We start from the raw sequence: 23,549 nt of genomic DNA on the forward strand, positions 1-23,549 counted from the left end.
GCAGGCAGGTGCAACTCAGTGGACAGAGAAACCCTTATGCCTATTTCTTACAGCCAATCTTACAAATATGTATATTAAAAATAGCCCTTCCCGTCTATGGGCGTGCTCCAACAAAACAAACAGTAGCTGCGATCAAAGCTGTAGTGTACACAGACTGAAAAGCTATCCAAGAAACATGAACCTAACTCTCCTGGAAAATCTTGGTTCCTGTCATTTTAAATGTACTTGTCAGGAATCAGATGGTTTCCCCCACTCCCCTTTGCGTTTGTTGTGGGACGTCTCCAGAGAGCATTTGCCTGGTGCCCAAACAGCTGCAGAGGTAGAAGAACCAACATGACAACCGCACGGCCACCATTTGCATGACGTGGGGCAGGCGCTTCACAGTCCCACCAAGGGCTGCTTCCTCCTGCAGAAGTCCCAGAGCCACTACTGGCCAGTACAGGTCTGCCAGACGATCTGATCCCTCCATGCCACGCCAGCTCTGCTCTAGGAGTGCTGCAGAAGTGGCATGCATTGCATCTTCCAAACCTGCCGTGGGACCCTCCTTCCGAGAGTGCATACATCTCAAAGGCCCTCCAGCATCTCTCTGAACAACCGCACTGACGAGTCAGGCCACAGCCAGAGGGTGTTCCTCCCATGGACCTGCGGTCATAACGAACACATACATTTCCTGCCCCTAAGCAGTGTGGAGAACTGACACAGCCACAAGCAATGGATCAGGTAAAATAGTTTCCACTCTGGGGGTCATGAAAGATGAGGCAGTCTGCAGAGTGCTAGGACCCTTTGGATATGCTCCCATGCATCCTAGCACCCCACATAAGTACCAGCAAACACTATGTGGACACAGAGCCTGGCACACACTAGGGAACAATGTGGACAGGGAAAGGCAGTTCTCCTGCCTCAAGCTTGCAGGCTGTATGTACAGTGCTCTACTTATAATTCTGTTTAAGACTGTAGGGCCAGGCAAAGGACAACCTAAAACAGAAGCAGTGCCCCACGACAGCCAAGCACCTATGTGTGGTAACTGTTTAGAGGCAAGCAAAGACAGATTCACAGATGTTCTGGGCTGGAAGGGACCTTGTGAGATCTTCAGGTCCAACCCCTCTGCTCTGAGCAGGAAAAACTGCTGGGGTCGAATAACCGCAGCAAGGTGGGCGTCCACACAATACCAAGCTCCACATTTTGTAAGGTGGAGTCCAGTCTTTATTTAACACAGGCCACAAATAAGAATAGTACAAAGTTAGCAAACCTGGCCACCATTTCCACCTGAAACTTCCCTTCACATTATTTTCTGTGCAAAAATCAATTTGTGCCATAAAGCAAATGAGTGAGACTTCACAACTGATCTCCGTATCTACCAAAATCTTTCCCATGAGAGCAAAGTTACATTTCAAACTTAACACAACCGCAGAGCATTCGATCCTGCAAAACGCTGAGGAGTGAAGGAAATGTGAAAGATCTGAACAAAAGGCAACCTCAGATAAAGCAGTGTCCTTATGAGACATACTCAGACAACAGGAAAATTAGACTGGGTACACATGCATGTTCTTCACCCTGACAAGGGAGACTGAAATGCGACTTTTCCAAACATTCCAACATGAAAAAATGTTGGCCATTTGATTTTTGGCTGGAGGAGCAATACAGAGGTCTTGGCAAAGTAAAAAAAAAAAAAAAAAAACCAACAAAAAAACCCACCTTCCACCAAAATCCAGGCTTTTCAGAACTCCAGCAAAAGTTGAGTCACAGCAACTAAGTCTGGTGGCAAAGGTGGAAGGCTAGGGCAAATGAAAAGTATTTATTTAGCTAATTTCAGAGCACTTAGCTTGTTTATATCTGCTGGTTCCCATTCACATGGATTTCATTTTGCTGGTGCTCCACGACAAAAATAAATGGCCTACCAGCTGCTGTTTTGAGCCCTATTGTTATGCTACGGTATAAAGAGCCAGACCAGAGAGAGCTGAACAGACTGGCTGGGGAGAAAGAAGAATCTAAGGAACTGACAGGGAATATAAGCAACACCTGAAGTGCTACGCCCCTCCCCTGGTGTTATTTTACTGGAAAAATCCTCTTTCCATTTGGGAAACGGACAAATTCTATTACCAGCTGGAGTCCAACTCAAGTATTAGCTGGGAGTGGAGGCTAGTTGCAGCTGGAATACATCATAAACCAGAATGCTATTAAAACTCATGGCAGCTAGGAAATGTGTTTATCCTACAAAATGAAGGCATATGTTAATATTTCTAATTTAAAAAAAAAAGTTCAATCTTATTCTGTTGCCCTTACCTCTGTCTAAAGCAATCTGGGTTTTCATGCTACGTTGGGTAGAGGCACACATTTCCCCAGATGTACAAAAGATAACAATGCAACAGCCACATCCTAAAGGACTGTTGAATGGGAGGGAACTTTACCTTCTGCCTTTCTCTTCATGACTGTGTCTCTCCAAGAGCATCGGAGAAATGAGAGGGCTCAACCCCAGAGTGCCCTTGTGAACAATTAATTGGCCACCCGCTAGCAACTGGGATCAGAAAAGGTTTGGTAGGACTCTCTAACCTGGCTGTCTTTAATGCTACAGAGGATGCTGCTTGAAGAACCAAAGCGCACTCTCCAGAAGAGGTGAAGGAAAATCAGGAATGAACTCAAGCCATTAAAAGTGAGAAAGAACCACAAACCATGGGTCACTGCTCCCTCTTCTACAAAACCTACCTTGCTCATAGCAGTAAGCGCCGGGTCGCAGGCTGCATCCAAGTCTTGCACCAACAGCTGTATGCTGTTTGAGATCACACTGCAAAAATAAATCAAGCACAGGCATTACCAGAGAACTCAGCAAATCTGTGCCAAAACCAGTTTCTTGACTATGAGAAGAGGAGAAGCTACGTTTGCACAGGGCTAGGAAGAGAGGCCCAGCTAGAACGTTTGCTTCATGGCAGCCACAACCTCCTGCCTGACACCAGCAAAAGCGATGGCAGGGATCAGTCATGTGCTGTGCAAGTTATATCAGTAACCACAGCAACTAAGCCACTCTGCACTGAGCAAGAGGATGAGCCCCTGAATCGTGAAGGCTGTTTGTGCTTTTGTCTCAAAGTTAATTAAGGCTCTTGGAAATTCCAATTTCCTTTCCGAGGCACAGCTCTAAGCAGTGCCCTTTCCTGGGCCTGTACCCTCCCCTGCTGTGTTTTTCGTGCACTAACCACAGAAGCCTACAGGAAGGCTTTTAAAATGCTGCATCCCTTCATTTGCAGAAGTTTTAATATCTCAGATATTACAGTCTGTCTTCCATTAAGCGGGGCAAAGGCAGGCGGCTCATTTATTTCACATCTAGAACTGCATCCCTCCCTTGCTCTAGTCCCTCCAGACACCTCCCAAGTTACAGAATATTACTAAACTGTGATTCCTCCCCGCAACCTTGCAAATGCAAAAAAACTCATGTTACTGAGAACCCTGTTAGATCCCACCACATAAAACCAATGCTCCTACCCCTAAAACAATAGTAAAAGAACACCGGATGTTTGTTTTCTGGATTGCAGCTCAACTTCAAGGGCACAGGGCCCAACACGACCCTAGAGACTGCTTTCGAAGAGCACACAGGCAACTTGACATTCAACAAAATAAAGGTAGGTTTCCACTTCAGAACGAGCCTTATGTCTTCCAAGAACACCAGGGTTAGAGGCCTGCAATGCTTAGTTCCCTCCGATTGTATCTTGCTGCGAGTCCTTCTAACAGCTCTGGCACAGCCATCCTCGACAAGGACACGGGAGCCCTTGCCCAGCCACCAATTCACTCCTCCCACCAATGCCCTGGCAGGCTGTCAAGTCTCTGACGTAGAGCTCTGCACACAGGTGGGCAGAAGCGGTGCCCTAACAAGAAGCCTTGCTCCTGTCCAACACGGCATTTGTTTTTCACAAGTCACCTTGACAGCCAAGCCTGCCAGAAACATACAGAAAATTTATACTACCAGAGAGGAGGCTGTGGCTGCCTTTACATAAATGATGCAGCGTTTGCACTGAAATTTAAACGCTTGTGACTGTAATCATTTGGCTGGCATGTCTCTCTGCCAAGGAGCCAGCACAGCAGGCTTTGCTCCCTCAGGGAACTCCGCACACTGAAGCAGTGCCAAGAGAGCTAAGCAGAGATAACACGGCTGACCTCGCCCTGCTGGAGCGCTGTCAAGTACCTACCCATTAGCAAGAAGTAGGAAAGTGCTGTGGTTTAGCACCAAACTGACACAGGACAAGCTGACTAGAAGGTGAGCAGCTCCAAGACGAGCTCCTACACATTAGGGATACGTACGTGTAGAGCTCTGTCACCTTGTGTGGAGCCTGGCCAGCAGCGAGACAGTGCGAGATGGCAACTGGTACACTCATCTCACTTTCTAAACTGAGTGGGGACCTGTTTCCAGAGACAGCAGGATCGCAGGCAATCACAGTGTCACTGATATCAGGGCACTATTGCTGTGTGACAGGTGCACACAAAAGCCCCAGTCAGAACAGGACCTTGCGGTACTAGGTGCTGTACAAATACACAAGCAGACAGCTGATCTCTGCCCCAAAGAGCCTGCAACACTGCTTTATCAACTGCAAACAAACCCCAGGGAGAAAGGCAAATAGCCTCTCAATTGGACAGATGAGGAAGCTGATGCCCAGGACAAGACGACTAGGCTTTCCAAAGGAACCAGAGACGTTTGACACAGAACACCCGCTCACCCTGGGACAAGTCGGACTCGATGGAGGGCAGGGGGTCGGACTCAATGACCTATTGAGGTCCCTTCCGACCCTAACATCTGCGAATCTATGAAAGTCCTTCAGGCTTCTCGAGAAGTCCCCAGAGGACCTGCCCTCGGTCACACAGCTGACTGGCAGCAGAAGCACACATTCAAACTACACTGTAATGTTTCTTCCAAGTCTGCTCCAGAAGGGACTGTCCCCTTGCTGCTATTCCCTGACTGTCGTGCACGGCCATTCTAGTGACAGCACCACTCATGAGCGGGGATGAAAACCTCTCTCAGGTCTCTGCAATGTTTTCTTTCTGTTGGTTTTTTTTTATTTCCTTGTGCAACTTCAAAGGGAAGGGTTAAAAAAAAAAGCTTCTCTACCCAATTACACTTGTATGTTAGCAGCAACTCCTTTTTTTTTTTTGCTGCTCTGCACAGCTAGACGTCAAATTCCAACAGAAGAAACACATTCGTCATATAAATGGAAAGCGCCAAAACAGCAAAAAAGAGCTTTATAGTTATCCTGTAATGAGAGCTTCCCACCTCTGCTAGCGGTATGCAGGATTTCTCAGGTTCTGTGAAACGAAAAGTCACAACATCCACTGACAGGATTTTGGGTAAAGTGCTACTTTGGAACCCAACGGGAGGCAATTAAAAATGTATCCTTATTACCAGGCAAATTAGCCTCCAAGGTCTAGTTTTAAAGTCATCCTAAGTGGCAAATGTGCAAACTGTACATAAAAGCAGCTTCCCAAACCTCATCTCATTAGCTGAATAGAATGAGCTGCCTTGTGAGGAAGCCACAGTGGAAGCTGCATGATGATGTATAAAATGGTAGGTTTATAACTGAAAGGTCATGAGAGAACGCAGAACTCGCCCTCCACTCCTCCAGCTCAGGACAATTTTACCATGCAACAGAACAGCACATATAGCCCCAGGGACTCACTCTGCTCAGAAAGCAGCAGTGCAGGGGAAGGGGGCTGGTTCATGTCTGAAGGAACTGGACTTAAAAGACCTGGATTAGGATTTGGCTGGCACCCTGCCATCAGGGCAAGAGAGGAGCTGCAGAAGGGAAAGCCTTCCAGAAACCTGGCACACACTGGCTATCACTACTAAAACCCAGCTCCTAGGAGTGGGGAAGAGAGCCAGGAAGACAGGAACAGTGCACTCTTTAATTAAAAAGTGTGCATTCACAGGAAGGGCAGTCAAGAGACCAAAGCGAGAGTGTCAGGAGAGCTGGGCTCTGTTCCTGCCTTTGCCAAGAACTTTTTCTGACATTGGACAAGGCAAGAAATCACCATGTGCTTATGTTCCCTCATCTCAAAAATGGGGAGAACACTGTACTGACAGGCTAAATTCTTCAGTGGTTAGAGAAAACTTTTAGTTACCAATGAAAGGTAATACTGGAGGTAAGGAAAGTCATCCTAATGCACAATTGCCATTTGCCCAGTTACATTCAAAGGTAAACCATCTTTCCATGCTATGCAAAAGAGGCCTTGAGTGTATTAACAACTCTGCTGGTTAACACTGGGAAATGACAGCAGGAAAGGCAATGTACTAAAACAGCTCTCCTGAAAGGAAACCGCAACCTCAGAGAGCTGCCAAGATGCAAATGATACAGTGATACAAGCCCACTCTTTCCTCTCCTCCCTCCAGGTTCTCGATCCTTTGACTAGAATGACTGGGAGCACTCATAGCGATGGCAGCACCCTGCTTCACTAGCCTAGCCCTGGGCAACCTGGCATTCCTAGTCAACCAGTTCACCTGACAGACCTGGCCTGGAGCAACGTCGCTGAACTCACTGGCCCTGGTGTTAGATAGCACTATGGAAAGATGTGTGTGCAAGACGTACATGCTGAAGGTGTCCATCTCTCCCGTCAGGTTGATCCTTTCCATGAGACTTGCATCCACCTTTTCTTTGAGCTTTTCTTCAAGCTGTCAAAGAGCAAAAGAAGTAACAAGCAGAGATCAGATTTCTACTTCAATTCATAACCCCAACCTTAAGCGCTGGGGAAAGTCAGCTTCTGACATCAGGAAGTGCACCTACACTATTTCTTCTCACACTGCAACTTGTCCAAGATCTGTTTAGTGGGAAGTGGCATCAGGAATGGAAATCTCCTCTCTGCCGCATGCTCTAGACACCACGGTTTCCTGGGATAACAACTGATGGCATGTGTCCTCAAAGCAGTTAACCTCCAAGGTTGCACATGCCAGCGTTTCAGGCTCAGGACACAAATCTATCATGACAACGTAGCAAGAATCTAATAACTTAAGACAGATCCCTGCCACACCAATGAAGGTGCATTACAGGCCCCTGTCTGCATCTGACCTGCAGAAAACATGCACGTTATGAGCCTTTGCAAGAGTACATGGGCTCTTTCACTCTGTATTGCAGTGCATGCTGTGACCTAGAGATCCCTAGTTCACCCCCCCAGCACTAGCTAGATAATGACTGTCAAAGATGCATCTACTGACCTAGGGACTTCTCAGAGCACTGTTACTGTAGAAATCACAGTAAAGGCACAACAAGCCCAATGGGGAGCATTTTAAGAGACCTTGCATCCACCTTGCCTTGAAACTCTGCCATTAAACCAACTCCTAGATCTACACTAACTTATTTTTTCCCCTTTTTTTCCCCTACTTGAAAAAATTTGGTTAATAAGCCTGGAGAGATAATGGAAAGAGACTGATTATCTTCCTCCCTCTTGGACTAAAGCAAACTACATAGAGAGCACAAAAGGATGCTCTTTGGAAGTGAGGCAGCAATTAGGGTTCAACGTACAACGCTGTTCTGACCCGCTAGGATAACAAAAGCGAGAACCTTCCTTTAACTAACTTACAGTCTCTAATTAATGCAGCATTATGCAGAGCAGGGGTTGCTATGTACATTTCAGCACTTTTTTCAATCCATAGCAACCTTTAATGTGAGACTCAATTAGCTTGTCCTGCTGCTAAGGGCAACACACCTCCTCTCCTTTGTGACTGTGCCTTGCCACCGGGTAGGTGAGACACCGTATTAGAAGGGTGGCAGAGGGCAGCTCACCTGTTGGGTTGTGGCCAGACAGTACTCTGCCGTGCTCAGGATGCTGCAGATCAGGCAGAGCTCTTCCAAAGTGAACTTTGCTACTTCCGAGCCCTCCTTCTCTTTCAGCAGACTTGTGATGGTCAGCCCACCACTGCTGCTGGTTGTTCTGGGGAAAGACGGACACACACACATCGACAAAAGCTCTGGTTTTCTTAGATTTTAACCCAGAAGGAACCATTATGATCATTTCATACATCTTCCCATGACATCCCAAAGCTTCAGCTGATTAGACCTCAACCAGATCTAACATTCGCTTCCAGGCTAACTTACCCTGATTGTCAGCTGCTCGAACAGTTACAGAAAGCTCTCGTTAACCATTACACAACTAAGTTATATTTGGTATCTGATAACTAAACAAACTTGCCATATATCTGAGACTGCAGAATTCATTTCAAATACCATGATAATTACAAGGACAACAAAAATGATTTCTGGGGATTATCTCCTGTACTTCCTATTCATTTGGTGACAAACAGCAGTTAATCAAAGAATCAGAACAGTCGAGAGACAGGAAATTCCCCAACTATTTCGAACCTCTATCATCCAAATCCTTTTAAAAAATAGGGCAGCAATATTTATTTTGGACAGCAGAAATAGAGCACAAAAAAAATCATATGTTCAAAGAATGTGACTGAGATCCGATGGAGGCGCACTCAATTCATCTCTCTGCTGCTCTAAATGCAACTCCCACAACCACACATGAAAGACTGTGCTGGTTTCAGCAAATGATCACTTTGCCATCCCCAGATTTATTTACAAAGAACCTCCAAATACCAGTCACAAATATCAGTTACCTGTAGCTAGCACTGATGACTTCCCATTGAAAATTTTACTTGTGTTTTTACTAGTGTATACCCTAAAGATACTGATTTCAGTGGATTTACATGTGTGTAATAATCACGGATCCTTGTTTTCTCCAATTTAAAAAAATCCCAAATTTTCAGACAAAAAATAACTCCAAAACCACATTTTTCCATGATTAAAATAAACCACCACTAATACATAGATGTATATATAGTGTTTCATTTTACTCATGGAAAAATGTGAATTTGGGGTTACTATTTTTTAATCTGAAAATTGGGGATTTTATTAAATTGGAGAAAACCAGGATCCCTGGTAATAATACACTTCACATATCTCATATACAAATGCACACACCCAGCTAAAGCAGTTCTAGCCGAGAGACTTTGGAAATCTAGAGAAACTGCCTTCACTACCAGTTGTTACAGGAACGTCACTGTCTCAGCTTCCTGGCCCTGATTTACAGGATGGAAAGTACACGATTCTCTTCCTGCTTTGCACAGAAGCCAAAACAGAGGGTGGTATTTGGCTTTCTGTGTTGAGACACCCAGTTTGAGGGTGGCCTGATCCTCTTCCACCACTCAGCCCTGTATTTTGGGTCAACGTAGACAAAGTCAGTGGAGAACATCATCCACTCTCTTTGGTAGTCTTTTGCCTTCTCGCCTGAATACCTGCTTGGTCTTCTACCTGCTTCACACCATGCAGGGCAGGGGAGAGCAGGGGCCTAAGTCTGTCCCTGCAATAGGTGTGCACGTGCAGTCCCGAAAAATCAGATTGCGCATACTTTCCTGGGATTTTCAAAAGAGCTGCAGGACCTGCTGCAGAGGAAACGGAAACTGGCTCCTGTGAAAATGGCAGCCCCTATTTTCAACTTGCTGCCATGCTGTTTCTCAGAATGGTGCTTGCATCTAGAGGAGGGATCTTCCCAACTTACACCATGGCTCTGGGGCTCCTTTCAAACTAAAACGGCAGTTCTTGTGTTTGCCAAAGTCTCTAAACACCATTTCCAGGCTCTGCAGACCATGCCCAGCCTCTGGGCTGCTAATACTTACTTGGGCAGATTTCCTGAGAGAATTTTCCAGGCGTATTCCCGGAGGTACTTCTGAAAGATGGTGGTCAGTGCAATCATAGGCTCGCCCGTGCTGAGCTGCGAACACTGCACCATGCACTTCTTGTAATAAACAAACAGGTCAGCACAGCTGGGCAGGACAGCTCCCCCCTCATCCACATTGGGCTTGGGAGGACCCTGAGCCTTGAAGTCAGCCACAAACCTGTCAATCAGCTCACTGAGATTTCTACAGCAAGAAAAATGGAGAGAAATATTTTAATGTCGGTGGAAAAAAAAACAGGATAGAGAGATGCTTAAAACCAGCTGCCCTGCCTTGTGAAACCAATACAACCAATTCACATCCCAAGCAGCCCCACGCCCCAGACTTTGCAGCAAAGCCTGTAAAATAACGAAGAATGGGGCGATGAGTTATGACCTTTTGTACTCAGAATTTTAATGGCAGCATCAATCTGTTCTCCAGTCACGTATAAAAATCTTATAAACCCTGCCAGGTCCAAGCACATTCAATGCAAGCGCATAAAGCCCATGCTCAAGTTTCATTCCTGGCACTGGCTGAAGCCAGTCATATCAGGCAGCTCGGAAACAGGCCTTTTAAAGGGCGTGCTCACGATCACCCCCCATTTGCTGTCTGGGTGGCTCCATTCAGTTACCACAAACATTCACATGCCCTTTAAAGTAGCTTTTATTAAAAGGCAACAAGGAAGATAAATCCCTGAGTGTCCAACTTACCCAAGCTCTTTTTAACTCCTGAATCTTTCCTGTAAGCAGGAACAGTGCTCTCTCCTGCCTCCTTCAGCTTGTTGAGCACTACAGTTAACCTGACACTTGCTTCTTGCAATAACTAGACAAGAATGTGGGTGCTTCAACATTGAAGGAGTTCACGCTCGACCTGCCTCACCTTTGGAGGAACAGCTGATGAGCTTGGCAAAAGACCAAGACCATCACAGCAGAATCAACCCAAGGCTCTTAATGAAAGGTTCCCCGTGGCTGGTCCCTTCAGGGACACCACTGCCAAGTTTGACACTAACCTAATAGGCTCTGTCCTTTGAGAGCGGATAGGTTTATTGGTCTCCATAGGTGACAAGTGAAGCTGCAGCTGGTTGCTTCCATTGATGCCAACAATATTTTCACATTGGCTTCAGTAGCACTAGGTTCAAACACTGTGCTACCATCAACAGCAATGGGATGTGCTTTTATGCCCATCCAAACATTCTGGTGCTTTTCTGATGGACTTTACAAGCTTCAACCAGGCTAGTTCAGCTCTCCAACTAGCCACACTCCCACAGGAGTTTGTTTAGTTGATTTTTTTCACTGGAGATACTTTCCCTGGCCCTCCTGTCTGGCCAGGAGAAGACTGGAGCCAAGCCAGTGTAAACCAATGCATGGCAGGAAAGCAGAGGTATGTGGCTCTGTTTCAGTGGATGGTAAGCAACCCAGAAGGCCTGCCCAAAGTGGGACAGACAGGCTCTGGGTCTGAATGAGCCAGGCAGTGGAGACCATTCTTTGCAGCAGCTGTAGCTTGGAACTCAGCAACGTTATAGCAACTGACTGAGAACAAGGGGGCACCCTGCTTGAAGCACGGGGCTGGTCTCACAGGAGCACGATGCAGCAGACAGGAAAGGTTATTCTCTGCCATTGGACAGTGAACTGCAAGGAAGGCATGGGAGAGAGGGAAAAGGAAGCTCTCTTTCTCAGACCCTGCAAATAAGACTGCTGCAAATTCCAAGCAGAGCAGACTGGACATCTTTGTTTCAGAATGCAAACAAGAGGCCTCTCCAGCCATGGCACGTGTCAGAGCCAGGGAGAGAAAATGAGAGGAAATCACCCAGGCTGCAGTTTTACTGCATGTCTCAAATCCCTTCTTTGCCACGCTCAACCTTCTCATTATGCTCCCCTTCCCATTTCTTGCAGTTCTTGTGCTTCCTTCTGGGTCTCAGACAGCACACTGTTAACACAACTCCTTATAGCACTGTTGTGATATGCTCTTCAGCTGAACAATGGCCGAACAAATAGCTAGCGCTTCATTTTTCACTGAGGATCAGGAGGCTGGGGACTAGGTTATCAACCCACGATGAAACCTGAATAAAGGAACACACTGCTAAACTGACCGGGCTGTTCGATAACCTGGATTGCTGGCATCATCTTGGTACAAAGGACTAAAAGCACAGAGGTATCCTGGTCTGTTTTAAGAAGGACACCAGCAAGTGAGCTTTAAACCCCTAGCTCAAGTGACCCCAGACTCAAATCACTAATGATGCACCGCAATTCTCAAGGCAATATAAGTGTGTGAGTGGATGTCGGAGCATTAAGAAATGCCGGCTGTAAACAGCTACTAAATCTTGACTCTAACTATATCAGACCTGCTGCTCTGCTCCAGTACAGATTTGTGCAGTTCAAAATTGACGCGTGGTGCAAAAGAACCAGGCACTTCCGTCCCTGAGAGACTGACGTGCAAGCTGCTTGACTGTTAAGAAACTTGATATACATGCTGTAACCAGGTTTGGAAAAAAGAAAGGAACCTTTTAAGTCTTTCTTTCAGGTGTCTCCCATTAAACTGCTACAGATTTCGGCACTGCATCTCTTTAAAATTGGTATGGAAACAATTTTCCAGCAGAAAAAGGGCCCAGCTGCTTTTTGCTGTGAACTGAGGCAGCAATAAACAAACTTCTGTCATGCCAGCCTCTCTATTCGTGGCCCAAAAACACAACTAATTGTCTAAGTAACATCCCATACTCGGATAGCAATCACAGATCCCACAAAAGTTCAATCAAAGCGGAAAAAGTCGCACAGAAAAGAAATTTTTTTTTTTTGATAATGTTGCCGTTTTTCTTTGAAATTCCTACTGGTGCCCGTGGCTATAAAGCTTACGGAAAACATCTTGGGGCTTTGCTGAAGAAAAAGGAAAAAGAGTAACACTGAGAGAAACAGGAGCAGGACAGGGTAGAATCACCAAGAACGGGGACAAAAATGGCCCATGGTCTGGAGGAGAAAGGCACTTAAACTGTCTTGGTGTTAAGTTTGCTAAGGAGATAAAAAATATCAATTTTTCTTTGTTCTGCTGTATCAGCAGAATCTGCTCCTTGAAGGAAAGATCTGGGGAGAAAGCGGGAGGCAGTTAACTACAGAAGATTTACAGGACATGGAAAGCCTGCCCTGAGACTGGCAACCCAACATCTCAGCCTAACTGAGATGCCAAGAGCTTTCACCAAGTTCAAATCCACTCATTGTGCTCTCTCATACTGTGGTGTCCCTGGTGCCCAGTAAGCCTTAAAACTGTTGGCTGATCACATGATACAAGTCCCTCCTCCTCATTACACACTATTAAGTTGTATTAAATGAAGATAAGCTATTTGAAATGCTTTTCTATCATTTTGTCAGATCCCCCGAATGCATCTGGATCATCTGTGGGAGAGAGGTGGCTATGAGACCACCCCTGATGATGGTGTCAACTCTATGAAAAGGTTTCAGAGATCCAAGGACAGTGTCATATCTTTCACTGAAAGTTTCTCTGAACATCTTGTGATGAATCAGAAAAGAAGAGGCTGCTTAAAAGCATATGAGGATGCTCACATACCTAACAACTGCATGAGCTAGGAGCAGTGGAAACCTACTTTAATTCAGCCCCTTTCATATGAGGATCTCAAAGAACTTTATATAATACCTAACATCTCAAAACACTCTGTAAGAACATATGCTTTACAGAGGAATAAATCACTACATGGCGAGGGTCAGTGGCTTGCAGAACAGTAAGAAGCAATACTCTTTGTGCAGGATGAGAGATGAAGGATGCAGCCAAGGCAATTCTATGCTGTTAGTGCTCTGGGTCTTCATTGCTCATTTTGCTGAGGAAAAGGCTTTGCCCAGGAAGTCAGCAGGCATCAGTCCTCCAAGTCTTTGTGACCACAGATTTCATAGTCCAGCCACAGCAGAGCATTCAGACTCCACCAGCTGCTCTGGTAACCTGGCAGAATCCTGCGCACCGTTCACGAAATGAATGACAGCACAGATTGCAGCCGTTCATCTATGCAAACGAGGAAGCATACACTGAAGAAATGACTGGACTCCGCATGCAGTGTGTTTGGTAGGTATATCCAGAATGGGACTTATGGCATCTGCAGGCCACATCCCTTTGCCAGATTGCAACCTATATTATAGGCTTTGATGCCCAGCTTCCCTAAATCGACTCTTTATATATATGCACTAAGAAGCATTTATTAAATGCAGAGGCTCCAGAATTGGGAAGCTAAACTTTGCCCTTAAACCCACTAAGGTCTTCTGGATGCCCACTGCTGCATACTGTATACTTTCTAAGAGATGGAGTGACATCTAATGCAAGAAAAACAGCATTAGAAAACCTGCCATCATACACAGTCAAAAAAAAAAAAAAAAAAAGGCCATGCGCACTACTTACTTGTCCTGGGACTCAATATAGACGTACAGGTGAGGTTCAAAGCACTTGGAAATGATGCCGTGAAATGGGTTGTCTGGGACCTTTGGCTTCTTTGGCTGCAGAAAAACCATTTAGAGCGATGATTTCAAATGTGAGATCAAACACTTACAGAAAACAGCACAGAAGGACCTGTGTTTAGGAACCTTGTGGTGATACTAATAACCAGCAATATCCAACTTGTCACAAACTGGCAAACTTCCAGTTGCGCTTTGGCAGTTCATTTGTTTGACAAAGGAGTGTCTCTAATAATGCACATGCCCTGCTTTTGGACCCTTCGCATAGCTAGAGGCCAATGTAGTAGAACCTCTACTACACTGGGGGGGGATGTGGGTGCACTAGAAGGGTGCAATAGGCTACAAGCTGACCTTGACAGGTTGCAACGGTGGGCGGATGAGAATAGGATGGGGTTTAACACTGATAAGTGCAAGGTGTTGCACATGGGGAGGAAGAACCGGCACCACACTTACAGGTTGGGGAACTCCCCTCTTGCCAGCACGGAGACGGAAAAGGATCTTGGAGTCGTCATTGACTCCACGATGAACATGGGCCGGCAGTGTGGGGAGGCAGTCAGGAAGGCCAACCGTACCCTGTCATGCAGCCACAGAGGCATCTCGAGCAGGTCCAGGGAGGTGATCCTCCCCCTCTATGCGGCACTGGTCAGGCCGCAGCTGGAGTACTGCGTCCAGTTCTGGGCGCCACACTTCAAGAGGGACGTGGACGATATGGAAAGAGTCCAGAGGAGGGCCACTCGTATGATCACGGGTCAGCAGGGCAGGCCTTATGAGGAGAGGCTACGGGCCCTGAACCTGTTTAGCCTCCACAAGAGAAGGTTAAGGGGGGACCTTGTGGCCTGCTACAAACTGGTCAGGGGGGATCAGCAGGTATTGGGGGAGTCCCTGTTCCCCCGTGTGCTGCCAGGAGTGACCAGGAATAACGGTCACAAGCTGGCGGAGGGTAGGTTTAGATTAGATATTAGGAGGCGCTACTTCACAGTCAGGGCGGCTAGGGCCTGGAACTGGCTTCCAGGGGAAGTGGTGCAGGCTCCTAGCCTGGGGATTTTTAAAAGGAAGTTAGATGAGCACCTTGCCGGGGTCATCTGACCCCGGTGCTCTTTCCTGCCAAGGCAGGGGGTCGGACTAGATGATCTACCTAGGTCCCTTCCGACTCTAGCTACTATGAAACTATGAAACAATCTTGTATTTATTAGTATCACAAGACTTTGTGCTTTTATGGTAATTTTCAACAGGAGCTCTCAGCACCCTGCAAATAATCAAACCTCATAACATTCACATTAAATAGCATTGAAACTCCACCAATCATTTCTGAGGTGGAAAACAGCAGCCATTTAAAACTACAGTGAAAACATATCTATAATTTAGGATATAAAGGAAAATATACTCAGGTGAAATTGCAAGGGGGATCTACATAAACAGAGCACAGATACCAGGGTTGCAAGTATTACAGAATCTCATTCATTAAAACATTGTGTATTTGGCAACAGGGGATTTAATTAGAAATTACTACTAAATCACACCAGTTTTCAACTCAAATTTGAAACAGTAAGCGTATGGATGATCTAAAATAATCAGCATGTTAAAAGCTCCAAGTTTGAATTCATGATCCAGGAACAACCCTCCCTTATGCTCCCTCCTTTAGAAACAATTTGTGAAATCCATCCTGTTTGCACCCCGATTCAACTAGATGTGGAAGCACATCTCAGTGAGGTCAATGGGACTAACTACATGCTTAAAATTATGCACATGCTTTAGCTCAATGTTGAATAGTGGCTTTAAGCTCTCTCCAGTTGTTTGCAATAGAGCTAGAATTAGATCTAGACTGTTAACTGAGCCTTCCTCCTTAGCCAGCTGACAATCTCGCTGCCTGCAGAGAAAGCACTGGCAGTTCCAAAGTAGCATTCTCGGCTGCTTCGCCAGAGAACTGGGTTCAGTTCCTGGCCAGTGAAGGGCAGAGTTTCCACTCCAAAGAAGCCTTTCCACTGTAAGCAAGCAAGCAAGCAAGCAGGAGAGTGCCTTCTTGCTCAGAGGATGTACTTTCCTAAATAACAGAGAAGGGGCACTAGGTCACTAACAGAATTTGTGAAGAGTGGAAAGGCAAGCACTTCCCAGAAATAACGAAGCCCAGAACACACAAAAATGAGTAATCACGCATGGCTGTCGAGCCAAAGTGCGCTAATGATTTGTGGAGGCCAGACCACCTCTGTGAGCCTGGCTTCATTAACCTTTTCAAACATTAGGGAAAGTGAGTTTTTATGACACTGGGAGAGTGCCACCCCACAATCGTTCCCTGACCCTGGGCCTTTGCCAGTGGCTGGTCACGTCAACCTGATGCACGAGTTCTTTGGCATCAGGAAGATATCAATGGGTGATTTCCAAAACAGCCCATCCTTGGAGGCCCCTAGACCAGGAGCTTCATCGGGGCCACACTGTACAGCAGAGTGTCAGGGACTGATTCTGCTAGTGGTGCTCACCATTCACAAGGCCGGAAGAACCAGGTGCAGAGACACTTGTGAGTGCGTGTGCACAAGGCTTTGCATCACGCAGCCCCCAACCAGGCAGAGAGGGAGAATACTACATTTTTTTTCACAGTAGCAGCAGAGCTGGATTTCTGTGCGCACGATCCTGTCCAAGAAGTCCAGATGTTAAAGCTATTTCCTCCTCAAGCTCGATGGAATAATAAAAGGTTACTGTTGTCACAGTAAGGAGGTCTGCAGCTGGCCCAGCTTCCTTTTATTACTGTCCAAAGTAAACAGATTAACTCTAGCTGCTAGGATCACTCAAAGGGTTTCTTTTCAACATGGTTTTCTTTGATTCTTTTCCTCTCACTCTTCTGCTCCCCCAGCAGCCCTCTTACACATGTCCTCAATCATCAGCCCTAGTATCTCAGAAGCTTTCTTTCCCTGACCCCACTTCCACTTTCAACCCTGCCTTTTTCTCTCCAGCCAGCAAAGCAGAGAAAAGGGCATGATGCATCTGCCACTAGCTTTAGCTATACAGAGAGGTGTGGAGGAACTGAAATGCCTTTATGTCTCCTTTCCAGTGTACCTCTGGTAGGCCAGACTGGCTGGTGCTGGGCTTGTGTTGCATGGTCTCAGCATAATCAGAGGAGTATCAAGATGGAGTTTCCTCCTCCCACAAGCAATATTTGGAGGAATGGTGCAATGGAGCGGCCCAGCCTTGGCACCAGAAAGGAAAACACCCTCATGAACAGAGAGCAAGGCAGTTCCCTTCTCAGAAATACCCAAATTGCCTCCTGACGACAAGTACATTCAGCTGCTCATTACAGACAGGGTGTGCTCCGCAGCTCACTCATTCCCTCGCCTGTCTCCTAGCACTAGACAATCACCCCGATTTCCAAGCCACAGTTTGCACATGCTATCTGATGCCTCTTCATGGCTCACCTGCCTCCTCAGTCACCGTAGGTTACGCAGGATCGAGTCAACACGTACAGCTCTCTCTAACCACAAAGGCCACTCCTGAGCAAGACACAACACTTGCTTCTTACCAGATCTTCAACTTCCTGCCTCCCAACTGCTCACAGCTGCAACAAGCCCAAGGAAGTAGAGGGAAGGACTCAGGACCAAGTCTCCTGCTCACCAGCATCACCAGGACAATAAGCCACTGCTCTGAGTTCAGTAATGGAAAGACACCCTGGTTTAAAAATTCTCCTTCGGGATCTCTGTTATTATGTGCTTGTACTGTGCAAGTGCCAGGAGGTCCTGGACCACGGCACCATTGTTCAAGGGGCTGTACATTTGCACAGAACACAAAGGTGCTATTAACACTAGGAAATCTAACACCGCAGAGCAAAACAAGGGGCCTGTGCACTTTGATACTGGTGCCTCTTACAACACTACTGTGCTCAGGTCTTCCTTTTAATGACCCTACACTGCCCTAGAGATGTGAAGCACTACAAAAGTGGTTAGCTTCACTGTCATTACAGAGGTAACAGAGGAGAAAAACACCATGAAATAATATTAATGTGAACTAATCCAATAATATGTTTTGAGTGAGAAAAATTAGGCTATAAAGAAAGGCATAATGAGCTTGCTGTATTTACTCTCACTCAGTGCCTACAGATTTAAATTTCAAGAGTAGACAAAGCAAAATATGATTCCCCAGACTGCCCATACAGCAAGATCTGTCTGGGATATAGGAATCCAACCAACCATATTCTTGTCTGGCTTTTATCAGTCCAGGTTCTACAGTTTTAATTCAGCTGGACCAAACTCACACTCTGAGCATCACAATGAAAAAAAATCCCTCCAATGAATCTGAAAGGAAAACCTTAGGGATGTGCAGGGATTCTGATGCTGGAACTCCCCTGGCTTGCTGATGAGGAGACTGGAAAACTTACTCTGTCTATATCACTTTTCTCCATCATGGTTTCATCCGTCTCCGTCCCAGGTTCATCATCCAGAAACGGGTTCGTAGAGGGAGGTGGCAGCTCTGGCTTCTTCTGCTGAAAGAAAGAATACCCATAAGTGAGTTTTCTTCTAATAGTCACTGCACTGCTGCCTTCTTCCTTTGCCTGACTAAACCCTTTTGGCTTCTCACTGTCAGGCTCTCTCATAGCCATAAATCTACAGACCACTGAGAAACCCAGAAAACGTAAAAGGGACGTCCAGACATCTGCTTGTGAAGTTAAGGATCCTGAACAGGTTTGACTGTTGAAGAGCACTGCCAGGTGCTGCGGACAGTGCACCACAACCCTCTGTTCCTTTCTTCTCAAGTCAGTACCGGAAAGCCCCAAAGAAAGGGTATGGAACTCCGTGGCTCGGGAGCAGATTCATCTGTCCCAGCTGGCCATAAGGGGGTCAGCAGAAAGTGAGGTGGGCCCTCAACCTTTGTGTACCCACCACAGCCCAGCAATCCCCCAGCCTCCTTCTAACTTCCACAGACAGTGAAAGTTGCCTGAAACCGAAACAGGTCTCTATTTTGTATAGTCCTAGACTCAAGGAAGGGAAAATATTCTCCCTGGCCAGTTCATGCTCCGACTGCATTGATCTGTCTCAGTTTTAAGCCCCTGACAACAGGGACTCTATTGAAGAAGTGCTGACACAACCCTTAACTGCAGCCACAGGAACACTGCTGCTGTAAATCCAGCAATACTGCTCACACTCTGCTGCTTGTCCCCACTGCGTATGGTCCATATACTCATGTATAATTATATACCACATTAATTCTTTCAAGAGCAAAACTGACAGAAGCTTAGGGCTTCATGGACCACACAGGGAACAAGGGGAAGAAGAGCTGCCAAAAAATCTCCATGTTTTCTTTACTTCAAATCTTCTTCTGTGCTTGTTGTTCTTTCTTATAATTTCATCGCCATCTTATATTCTTTCATCTCCAAAGGGACACTGAGAATGACCCAACTAAGCCAGTTTCATTAAAAAGGGTCATCTGTAATATTCTGGGTGAATCAGATTCTGAGGAGCTCCTAAATCAGTCAGTCACAGAAGTCCCTTTAGTTAGCAGCATTCACAGTTTTGCCCCAAATCACAAACGCCTTCACTTATCAGGATGAGCTCTGGTCAGAGCCATTTTAACAAAACAGGCATCAACAACCAGCATGGAGCAGTGAGACTGTAATTCTGGGCCTGTGTAGACATTTAGCTAGCAGGTCACGTGGTTTGGATTTCAGGCAGAAAACGGAGAAGGGTGACCACAAGGAGAGCCCCTAAGCTAAACAGATGTAGTAGTAACAAGCACAGCTCTGAGCAGCGACAGATGAGACACATTAGACAGGAGACCATCACACTCCCTTTCCCCAAGCTGCTATTCCAAGTTAAGAATGAACCAAATGAAACATATGGTATAAGAGAATGGCCTTTTCCCCTGAAGCAATACAAAAGGAGCAGAGAGAAGAGATGACATTTAGCTGCAGGGTCATATCCACATGCAGACAAAGGTGCTTTGTGGTGGATATACTGTGGCACCATTCATTTGTGGTTCGCCATTGCAAAATGGCTTCAGCAGTCAGTGAAAGTGGGCTAGGAGCACTGAACTAGCATAGTCTATGTTATTCCCTTTTTGCACCCTCAAGGTACAAGACAGAGACACAAGAATCCCTCACGTGCAATTCCAATCTCCCACGCACAAACACACTGCATGCTCTCACCCTCCAATGCCAGCTAACATCTCTCCAGATGAAGGCTGTAAAGGAAATCCTTTAGGGTCACAGTGACATGGGAGGGCTGAAGCTTCTCCCGCCTAAGATCTGGGAACGTAGGGTTGTTCTTCCAAAAGGTTCTTACCACCGTTCCATCGGCTAGAGTGCAACCTGAGAAGCGCTTAGCCAGCAGCCCTTCAAAGTTGGTGGTTCTCTGAATGGCGAACAAAAGCAACTTCACCTCAATCTCCTTAGCTCTTGTGCGCATGATCTTAGCCAGCTCTGTCCTAGAAGCGGGGAACGAAACAAGGAAAGGATATGGTTTTGCAAATGAAAGGAAATATTAATTACTTATGTTCATATGAAGGGAAAAAAGCATTCAAAGCCTAAAGATGAAACCAGTCACATCCCAGCAGAGCCAGCTCCCCTCACAAAATGCAAGCTAACTTCTAAACCACTTCCCTTGAACTACTAAACCTCCATCTAGCTCACGTTTCAGAATCCATTACTACAGTTGTTTGAGGTTTGCGTGTAACTGGATCCTAGCACTAAACCCCCAATGCACCATGCTTAAAGCAGGAAAACCTACAGTAACAAAGCTTTGGCAAGAGCTGGGCCTGTAATTGGGGTCAAAGGAGCAGCAGGTAGGAGTGCTTCTGAGGTCTGGGCTAGCGCATATCTGCTGCTCTCCTGGGAGATTTGCCTTTCACGTACCCAGCTCTGAGAGACACCAGGCTGCAGTCAGTTCCTAGCGCCCACATCATCTTTACCGCAACTGATTTGTACTTCTCCTGCAGTAAGCATTATCCTGCCCTATCATTTTGATATCTGCATGTGAATATAAGCTCTGAGCGTCTCTTTCTTGACTGCCACCTGAACTGGGTTTCCATTTTAGGTCACAGGCCCTAAGCATACTAACACAAAGGCACTTCAAGACAGCATTTTCAAGTCCACCAGGCCTGCTCTCTGCTTGGCAAAAGGCACCTCACTTGCCACAGTATTTTTGGGGGGATTTTGCCAGGCTGGAAAGCATCGCAAGCTGCCTGCATGCGCACTCACCTTGTGACATGACAGAACTCCACGGCAATGCGCTCCGTCATGTACCACTCCTGGGGAAACATGCGGCCATACTTCTCCTCGTAGTCCACCAGCTGGCGTTTTATCCAAGCATAGCGCCTGTCAATTTTATCGAGCCAGGCCACCTGAGAGGGGTGGAAAGCACAGAACTTAACAGCCTGCAGCTGCTCGCATGCAAACAGCTTGCTTAACCGTAGTCTAGTGACTTCAGGGTAGGAATGGGGCTAAGCATCTTACAGTCCTACGGAACTGGCCAACGTTAATAATACTTGGCACATGAACAACACATCTTCAAAATGCTTAAGATGCAGGCTGGCATTTTCAGACCAGCCTCAGTGACTTAGAGAGCAGGTCTGGTTGAAAGCCAACAGGCGATGCACTTGTTAAGTTACTTAGATGTTTTTGAAATCTCCCCCCCAACCGCATCAATTATTTAACTCCACAACCCCTTGTGAGGTACAGGCTCCCAATTCACCTATGAGAAATTTGGGACCCAAGAGGCTGTCTTTGGAATGAGAATCCTCACGTTCACTTAGTTTTCAGACTCTGGTGTTTGGGTCATTAGCGGCTCCAGGATGCATGCTAGGAGAGCTGGATGGGAAGTTTTCAACACCATGTATTTGGTAGAAAAAAACCAATTCAACAAAACCAAAACCCTTCATGGGAAAGGTGTTGGTTGGAATGAATGCTATGATTCACAAGCAAAAACTAAAATGAGGTCTAAAGCTCTCAAAATGTTTTGGTTTGGTTTTTAATGCAATATTTTGGAGCTTGGGCTTCTTTGGTGACCCAGACTGATTTTAGATATTCAGTCTGCAAGTATTTCAGAGTTTGATATATTCATTTTATTCACAAGAAAAGAATTCTTCAATATCTTGAAATTTTTCATAGGATGAAAATCTTCCGCTGAAATTATTTGGGCTCCAGCAAATAAGAAAGTAGCACACTAGATCACATCTCAGCCCAATTCATCATCCAGCCAGTGTCAAATCATCGAGTCATTACTCATCTCTCACATGCTGTTTAAAAGCAGATATTACAAAAACAAGCTGCACATACAAAAATCAACGAATGCTAACAGAGAAAATTCTTCCCCCTCCCAAAAAAACACAACATCCAAAAGTCACTGCTGTGTCCCACTTACATCTTGGTTTTCCTGGAAAAGTACCAGGTATTCTGAGAGGTGCTGTTTAATAAATTTCTTGATGATTTCCTGTTTGATTCTGGGATCCAGGACATTGGCGACTAGACATGCATCACGTAGGACATTGCTGGGCCCTCCTGGTCTCTGTCAAAACAAAGGAGAACAGAAGATTTAATAGCTAAATAACGTAAGGGTTGGTTGTAAATTGTACTGGCCTTGAGAGACTCATCTTCTTGTGTCCCTTTGCTGTTATCCTTCTTTTCCTCATGCTACTAATGTCATGTACTGGCATTCAGGCACTCTGTTACTGGTGGATGAACAATGAAGTGTCTTTCTTCTGCAAAGTTGCTCTCTTGGGGAACAACAGATAGGCACCTATCTGCACGGAAAGCACTACCTGCTTTATCTGCAGCAGGCTCTGCACATTGCCTTCAATATGCCCTCCGCTATCTTTGGCCTCTCTGAAGAATAATTCTCTTCAGGACAACGATCATGAGAGTGATCACAGGGCAAGCACAAAAGCCTTTCCATCTACCATAAGACCAAAAAAAACCCCAGTCAGGTGATCAAAGCAGCAGCATGTCATACGTCAAGTGATTATTTGTTGATCTCAGCTTTACTGTAGAATATAGCAAGCATCGCTTGGAACAACCTTAAGCTCCCTACCCTCTGATGTAGTTCCAAGTGCACACAGAGTGACTGCATCCCTTGTCAGTAGTGTCAGTGAGCTTCTGGGAGGCAGTTATTGTGTAGTGCTGGTTAAATATTCACTTAGAGCTTTCTCCTTTGCACCGGTGGATCTTTCTCCATTGCACTAGTCTCTAGGCTCCCATCGGCACACTAGAAAGACTCTAGAAAGGCAACGCATTCATTCCCAGAGAACACCAGGCTCTTCAGGAGCCAGCAAGAAGGAGAGAGCCAAGTGTAATGATGTGTTCCATGTAACTGTGTCACCACTTTTAAAGCCTGTGGGCCAGATGTTCAAGCAGGATGAACAGTGCGGTGCCACCAGCCAGCATGGAGCCACGCCTGTATACACATGCTGAGAATCTGGCCCTGCTAACCAATTTTTAAATTAAAAAAAAA

General features: G+C 46.0%; 1 protein-coding gene across 2 annotated transcripts in view; it reads right to left on the minus strand.

Moving 5' to 3' along the window:
* Nucleotides 1–23,549, minus strand: part of VPS53 (VPS53 subunit of GARP complex) — a 76,030-nt gene that overhangs the window by 18,695 nt on the left and 33,786 nt on the right. Inside the window, exons 9-17 of one of the 2 annotated variants that reach the window (XM_090025503.1) lie at nucleotides 22,464–22,607; nucleotides 21,302–21,444; nucleotides 20,388–20,529; nucleotides 18,488–18,589; nucleotides 14,075–14,169; nucleotides 9,647–9,889; nucleotides 7,752–7,899; nucleotides 6,561–6,643; nucleotides 2,704–2,782 (exon numbers count right to left, since the gene is read on the minus strand). In XM_090025503.1, coding sequence (XP_089881629.1) covers nucleotides 2,704–2,782; nucleotides 6,561–6,643; nucleotides 7,752–7,899; nucleotides 9,647–9,889; nucleotides 14,075–14,169; nucleotides 18,488–18,589; nucleotides 20,388–20,529; nucleotides 21,302–21,444; nucleotides 22,464–22,607 — 1,179 coding nt within the window. Of the gene's footprint in view, nucleotides 1–2,703; nucleotides 2,783–6,560; nucleotides 6,644–7,751; nucleotides 7,900–9,646; nucleotides 9,890–14,074; nucleotides 14,170–18,487; nucleotides 18,593–20,387; nucleotides 20,530–21,301; nucleotides 21,445–22,463; nucleotides 22,608–23,549 lie in introns of both variants that reach the window. The other variant, XM_090025502.1, reaches the window with a different exon arrangement.

This window comes from Crocodylus siamensis, chromosome 13 (assembly GCF_052110815.1).
Source record: "Crocodylus siamensis isolate JL-2025a chromosome 13, ASM5211081v1, whole genome shotgun sequence".
Classification (NCBI taxonomy): domain Eukaryota; kingdom Metazoa; phylum Chordata; order Crocodylia; family Crocodylidae; genus Crocodylus; species Crocodylus siamensis.